The sequence below is a fragment of the Bombus impatiens genome, unplaced genomic scaffold (genome assembly GCF_000188095.3).
Source record: "Bombus impatiens unplaced genomic scaffold, BIMP_2.2 scf_0080, whole genome shotgun sequence".
Classification (NCBI taxonomy): Eukaryota; Metazoa; Arthropoda; class Insecta; order Hymenoptera; family Apidae; genus Bombus; species Bombus impatiens.
The window spans coordinates 503,000-510,492 of NT_176499.1; the positions used below are offsets into that span (position 1 = coordinate 503,000).

The 7,493-nt window shown below is 43.0% G+C and overlaps 1 protein-coding gene across 2 annotated transcripts in view; it reads left to right on the forward strand.

Annotated features, from left to right (window-relative positions):
- LOC100744556 (acetylcholine receptor subunit alpha-like 1) overlaps window positions 1-7,493 on the forward strand; it is a 149,212-nt gene that overhangs the window by 129,877 nt on the left and 11,842 nt on the right. For both annotated transcript variants that reach the window (XM_012394318.2, XM_033324844.1), the window contains exon 6: window positions 6,868-7,493. In XM_012394318.2, the coding sequence (XP_012249741.1) occupies window positions 6,868-7,493 (626 nt within the window). The remainder of the gene's footprint in view (window positions 1-6,867) is intronic.

Below are 7,493 nucleotides of genomic sequence, written 5' to 3' on the forward strand. Positions count from 1 at the left end.
GCGAGCCGATACACATTTATCGCGTAGAATATAGATGAACTGGAAGGCGCGAGGGTCATAGAATTCGGTGCTGAACCTCGTTCGCATCGGGGCAAGAAAACGTTGTTCCGAACTTATCACGTCGCGTCTCAACTATTTATTATGTTAGAAGTTACGCTGACAGTTCTATTCCCCGGTGATTCTTCTTTCATTCCGTTCCGGTCCGCGTAAACCCGCTGCGAGCCTGCGGATTCTGAAGCGGTTCGAATGCTCTCTGCGTTTCGCTGCGTTCGAATAATTCATGCCGCTGCAGAGCTACCGCAAATCTTCGATGAATTACTTAACCGATGGTCGGCCGACCCTTTCTTTCTCTCAACTACACGTGGCAGGAATTGTTAGACTGTTGATGTTGGAATCGTAGCTAGTCCGGATTGTAGCGTTGAAACGGTGGAAAATAAGCAAAAATTTGTAGGAGAAGAAGTCAAATAGTTTCTAGCTATCTGCCGAGCTATTTTTAGTGTCAGAGGTGCGCAAATATTTGAAGGCCCACTTTATTTCCTCCAAGCGAGAGCACATGCACTATCGTCCATATGTAATATCAGCGATTCATTATAGCCGTGGCAACCATACATATTCATTAAATGCTAATAAAAGGGGTAATTAATTTTAACTGATATAAATAAAAGTGCAAATTGGCCCGGAGAAAATACTTGAGGTCAGTGACTCACGGTGACCCCAGTCTGCATCTATTCTATGTTTTAAAAAGTTCTCAGAATTGTTGATACCAATATACACAAAAATAGCAATTCGAAATGTCCTCTTACTTCTCATTCTATACTTGTCTATATTAAAAATAACATCATTAATTCGAACGACTAAATGACTTTTGCAATTTCCATCCTTTCTCTGCGCGGCAGATTTTTACCTGATGCTGAATGGAACTCAGCTTTCCCTTGCTAGATATCTGGAAGTGGAAGTTTCCGGTATCTTTCCTCGTTGGATGGCGATCGTTGCGCGATCTTCGACTCAAAGTTGTTCTCTTCTTTCGTTGCCTCTTCAAAGCAGCCGAGTACGAAGTTTGACTTGTTCTTTCGCGGTAGACGCAGACGGTTAGTTCCGAAGTCGCGACGTCAATTTTCAACCCCTCTCAACGGCTGTTGGCCGTTAAAAGTACCAGCGATGTTCTGGATCCTGATAAGCCCGTGTGCAATAATGCAAACATATCTAAAGTCGAGAAGCAAACGCGGCATTTCGAAGAAATCTCGCAGACAAAGAGTTATCAAAGATTTCGCTGGAATAGAATTCATTCTCAGCTGTTTTCATCTACCTTGACGGAAGTAAGTTCATGCAAGAGGAGAACACTTCTCGTCATCAGCGCTCTATGACTCGTGTTTATCTCTTCCGAGCGATCGACCATCTCAGACTAGTGAATGAACCGTGAGTACCAGCGAATTGATCGACTGTACTTATAGTCAGGATGTTCTCTCTTCTGGAAAAATCGATGAGGATCATCCGGATGATTAGAGTTCTCCAGTTCGAAATGACTGTTCGTATTTGGTTAAGGGAGGAGAAACGACGTGTGGTAACGCGAGAAAAGAAAGAAAACGGTTTTCGATGAAACCTTCCGATCCATCGATTACCTTCGCCAGCTTTCTTCCTTCTGGCGGAGAAACCTTGTTCCATCGGAGAATATCGCTGCCTTTCTTTCCACTGTCTCTCGATACAGTTGGCACGTGCTAACAGACGTCAATAAAACGCTGCGATTCATCGATTCCATTCCGAGGAAACTGTTGGAAACCTTTTCTTCCTGTGCTTTCTTTGAAGCTTCGCTGGCAAAGTAGCGTACATAGAATAGATTCCAAGTATCCCATGATAATTCTCGCGATGCTTGAAATTCGAACATTTTTCTTTCATTATTAGATCGTGTTTTCCAAGTTATTCGTTTTTTCCTAATTCAGTCTTAATTAAATATCGTTTCTCTACTTACCAAATTGTTCCTTCCATTATGATTACAGTAGACGTACATTCTAACGAATAGACGAGAACAAAATTTAGACGCAAGAATACGACGAAAATGTTATTTGCAGTTGCAGAAGGGGAATTTTTATTATACAATTTTCATCAAATTGTAAGTGATAACTTTAAGTAATAATAATAGGAAACTACAAAGAGTACGTTAATTAAACTCACAATGTTTCTCTATATTCTTCTACCAAACTTTTGAGAAAAATACGAAGAACCCGTGGAACGATCTAACGAATACACGAAATTTTCTTTAATCGAATGTTTTCTTCGATCGTACGGATGCATGGAATTTCCCATGGTCATTGAAAATTTTAGCATTGGAAGGGAGAATCTGCCGACTATGTGGCATAATTGATCGCCTACGCATAGCGGCCTTCAGCTTCGAAATATCCGTCCGTGTCTTAAACATCTCCGGCAGCCTAAAAGGGGTGCGCTTCTACCGCGTGAAATATTTCACGCCCTTGCTCGCTCGTGTAGACGTATAATCTCTCAACACTGGGCTGCAGAGTGGAGCCAGGCATTGGGAAAACGTCATGATTCATCGGCCCTGCTTTTGACAAGTCTTCTCGCTTCGCCAGCGTTTCCCCCAGGACTCTGATGAAACTTTTTCTCGCCTGTTGACGGATGCGTGCCTTTCGAGCTATCCTTTTCTGAATCGATATAAACTTGCGTTTAAAGGGCATCGGGGCGCAAGAATCATCATTGGTCTATTCGTGTCACAGATCGATTGATGAAAATACAATTGGCAGACTAAAGCGCTGGATGTTCCATTAAAACTGCCGAAAACTAAAATGACGATCCGGATTTCAAATCCTAAATAGATTCTACTGGGACTGTGCATTAACGTCAGCACCAAGATCTATCGCTGTCATTGCGGATAGGTTTCTATTTGACCATCTCGCGGTCGAAGATTTCTCATACCCAATGGATTTGCAAGTGATTCTCGATATTCTCGGACACGTAGTCTTCCAGATCCTCCACGAGGGACACAAAAAGGTAAAGAAAAGGGAAGAATAATTTTGCGATAGTGGAAGATCACGAGGGCTTCAGCCAGATCGAAATCCTTTTCTCATCTTCCTGCGGACTCCCGCTGACCGAGGCACCTTCCTGTGGATGGACAGATTTATCCCATCCCAACAAATCCAGCTGTTCGTGGATTTCACCGCTGAACAACCATTGCGGAAATAAATCCCGCGTCTAGAACGATAAAATCGTTCTGTAGCGCCGGTGAATGTCCATTCCGGCAACCTCGCCGTTCCAGCAGCTCGTGCCCCCTCGAGCGCGGCTTTCCGCTCCTCGCGTTTCGATTCCAGTTTCCTTGGTTTCGCGGTTGTATCCTACGGCTTCCACCGAGATTCCTGGCCTCCCGCGTAATCTGCGTGCACGGCAAAGACATACGAAGATATATGTGGACTGTTCGCTTTACGTTTCCCGGATAATGTTAACAACGATACCACTGATGGTTGATTTAATAATAAATTTAATTTTTCAAACCAATTTTAACGAATTTTGAGTGTCGCGAATGAAATTCATGGATTGGATAGAAAGATGAAAACTATTCGAAAGGTATTTGAAATATTAGGTTGTCCGAAAAGTTTCTTTCGTTTCATAAGGTGATAATAGTTGAACAACAATTTCTGTTTTATATTATTTTATTGAATTAGGTATGATCCGTTCCGGCCTATTTTTATTACTATGTTCGTGCATGATTCAAGAAACTAATATAAAACAAAAAACATTGTGCGTGTATTATTTCCTTATAAAACGAAAGAAACTTTTCGGGCAAACTAATATGTCAGGTTGTTTCACGAGAAAGAAGGTTCGTTAATTGAGGTTAGGTTGGGGTTAGGTTAGGCAGCTCGAAAAACATTTTATTTGGAGAAGTATGGTGACTCGTTTAGAGCTTGCAATTTGACGCCGATAAAGGCGTGGCAATATCGAGGCCGAAATTTTATCGAAAGCAAACGTGTCCGCTCATAAACGCTGTCGCTAAGTGCTGTAGTGGATTGAGTGAGGATTAATAATTTGGAATACGAGAATTTGCTACTGCAACCCATCAAATATATTTTGGATAAATATAATAAATATGAATAAATATAAATGCCGTCGAGAGACGTTCGTACAAATGAATTCGCAAAGATAGAGTATGATCGCTCGCATAAAACTCGATAACTATAACTCGGATAACGACTCGTAGATATTGATCGATAATTCGTAGATACTCGGTATATATTAACTCGCGATCGCGTCCGTTTATTTATATTGGTCAGGGGAGTCGAAAAATTTGAATTTGTCTTAAATCGACGGTTGCCCATAACGGTGACTGTTTTGTCCGGAGTTTGCCTATCGATATGTTTCGTGCGTCAAAGCTGTGTCGGTGTTCCGAGGCACGACAATAACACTAGTCGCTCTCGATCCGCCTCGTCCTATGACTCATGTGCGGCTACAGTGCATTACACGTCTATTCCTGCGAGCGAATGGTGCAAATACTTGGCGTAGTCGGAGCTATCGATTCCTTCCAATTTTATATGTCGGACGCGCAAACAACGTTTGACATTCGACGAAATACGAACGTTCGCAAAGTACATTGCAGGTGAGCGACTTTTCGATAATACTGGAACGCAATTTTCCAAGGTAAAAATTCTACGTTGAACTTTGACCTAATAACAACGGAATTATTAGATATCGTGAAAGAAATATTACTGGAAATGATAATAGCAGAATTCCTTTTGAATCTCCTCGCCTAGTGTCGCTATTTTTGTTCGAAATTTGATCCGTATAGAGCAAATCTATAACTCGTTACTCGCTTTCCACGATGATCTGTTCGACGAAAGGAAGTGTACAGGACATCGAGTAGAAGACTCGACCTACTTGGACATATCGATGGCATCGTTTTCCTCATTTCCTTCAAGACGGCCAATCGTGGCTCAACAAGTCCTCCAGAAGACCGAAGATAATCGTTAAGATGCTTCTTCGCATTTCCTTCCTGACGTCGATTCCCATTAGTGACGATTATCTGTCTGTAGATCGTAAATTAAGGAATCGAATCGAGAGATGTTTGCAGAACTCTCTGTAATCTGGCAGCTAACTCTTCTAACGTAAATTCGTCTGGGATTTCGTATAGAGGCACGTTAATAGCGCGAGAGTGGATGATAATAAAAAGAAAAGTAGAAAAAAACAAGGAATAAGAATGTCAGCAAGTTTTTAAAAAGCACTACGAGGACATAGAAAAAGGGATTTCCAGCACTAGAAAGAATTTCAGGGATTAAAAAATTCGTACTAGAAAATACCAGGAGGAAAGGAGGAATGTCAGCACCTAAAATAACCGCAAGAATTCAACATAAATAATTAGAAAACTTCAACAGCGTAAAGGATACTTTCACGAAATGAATTTCAGTAGTAAAATATAACAGCGACAGTCTATGTCACTGAACTAGACTCGTTCAGACCAGACAGTCAAAGGAAAGGACAAAATGTTAAAACTGAAAGTCATAAAGGGGTATGAAGAAAAAACCGCATCGAAAGCAGTACTCGAGAAGGTTCTGCTTTCTTCCTGGAATTACACGACACAGTTCAGTGGCTAGGTTCCTGTTGTTCGATTAGTAGCAGGAAGATGATACGGCAGGAGGAAGAGGACGAAGGAAAGGAGTGCGGTTTAACGCGCGGAGATGTCCTCGCGAAGCTATCAGAAGATCTCAGAAGTGGTCCGGAGAGGATCAAGGAGCGTCTAGCTAGCGGCGGAAGTTCGATGGAAGAGAGATTTGGAGTTTATTCCTATTCTCAGATTCGACAACTCCGAGTGAAACCCACCGCCTATCCCGGCGACCCATTAGGGCTATCCAATTTCTTTCGTTCGCTAGCTCCGACTTTTCTTCCCGGCTGATCCTAGCTCCTTCCTCGTCCACTTTCCTCGTCTCCGTCTTTAAACAATCGGATTCGCCACGGGGAAAGTAAAATCAAGAAGATACTCTGCATCGCGAGTCTTATAGAATTTCGATGAGACATTTGTAACAGCAAGAGAGGAAACAGACGTCGTCCTTCGGAGTCGTTTTATTTTTGGTTTAAGCATCCCTCGTTTCCCAGTTAAGCGACGTCTCACGAAATACCCTTATTATTCGTCAGTCCTTCTCTTCTCGCCCCCTGTTTCACTCTCAGGCACGTACACGCGCGAACCTATATACGTAACCCTCTGTCAAATGGCTGATTTCGCGTAACGCTCCTTATCTGAAGCCTCAATTAGACGGTACACTGCGCCATGATAATCTTTAAACGAACCAATTACCGTTCTCCGTACCTTGGATAATTTACTTGCACGTTCCGATGTTAGGATGCGATAGGAAGAATTAAGTAGACGATCATCTAGATGTTTCGACTATCTGCGACCAAAAGGAACAATCATAATAACATCAGTCTACCTAGTTTGATCCGATTGTCAAGAAGTTTGTATAGAAACGTAGTTGTTTAGGAATGTATTTGTGCCGGAAGATTTAACTTGCTCTACAAAAGGTCTTTTGGAAGTAAGCAACTCTTTTATATCGCTGCAGAAAACTACTGTAGATAAACTTGCCTGTATCGTTCAACTGTGTTCAACGACAAATAACATTAGCGACAACGTAGACTTTTCTCAGACTACGACGTTCTCCTCATCTTAACTGTTATATGCAACTGCGCTCTCAACGATAACCATTGCAATCGCGTTAGTCGCTTAACCATAATAACATAATCTAAAATCAGTGGTTTCCCCCTTCTCTTCTTCCTTTCCCATTTTTTCTATTTTTCTTTCTTTTCCTTTTGCTTCGCGTCATCTCGTCTCATCGTATCCGACGTAGACAAAGAAACTGATAGTCAAACGTATGTCCGCAGGTCGACTTACGACACCTGGCCCAGACCGAAGACTCGAACCAAATTGAGGTCGGGATCGACCTAACCGACTACTACATTTCCGTCGAGTGGGACATCATAAAAGTGCCTGCCGAGAGGAACGAGGCGTTCTACATATGCTGCGAGGAGCCCTACCCCGATATCGTGTTCAATATCACCCTACGCCGCAAGACCCTCTTCTACACGGTGAACCTAATCGTACCGTGCGTGGGCATATCTTTTCTCTCGGTGCTGGTGTTCTACCTGCCGAGCGACAGCGGCGAGAAAGTCTCGCTGTCGATCTCGATTCTGCTGTCGTTGACGGTGTTCTTCCTATTGTTGGCCGAGATCATACCGCCCACGTCGTTAACGGTACCGTTGCTCGGCAAGTACCTGTTGTTCACGATGGTACTGGTCACCCTATCCGTGGTGGTGACGATAGCCGTGTTAAACGTGAATTTTCGCTCGCCCGTCACTCATCGTATGGCGAAATGGGTGCGGGTGGTGTTCATACAAAAATTACCGCGGTACCTTCTGATCGAGAGGCCGAAAAAGGACGACGACGACGACGAAGAAGAGGAGATGGTGGTGGTAGGGAGAAACGGCGTCGGTGTCGCCGTGGTGAACGC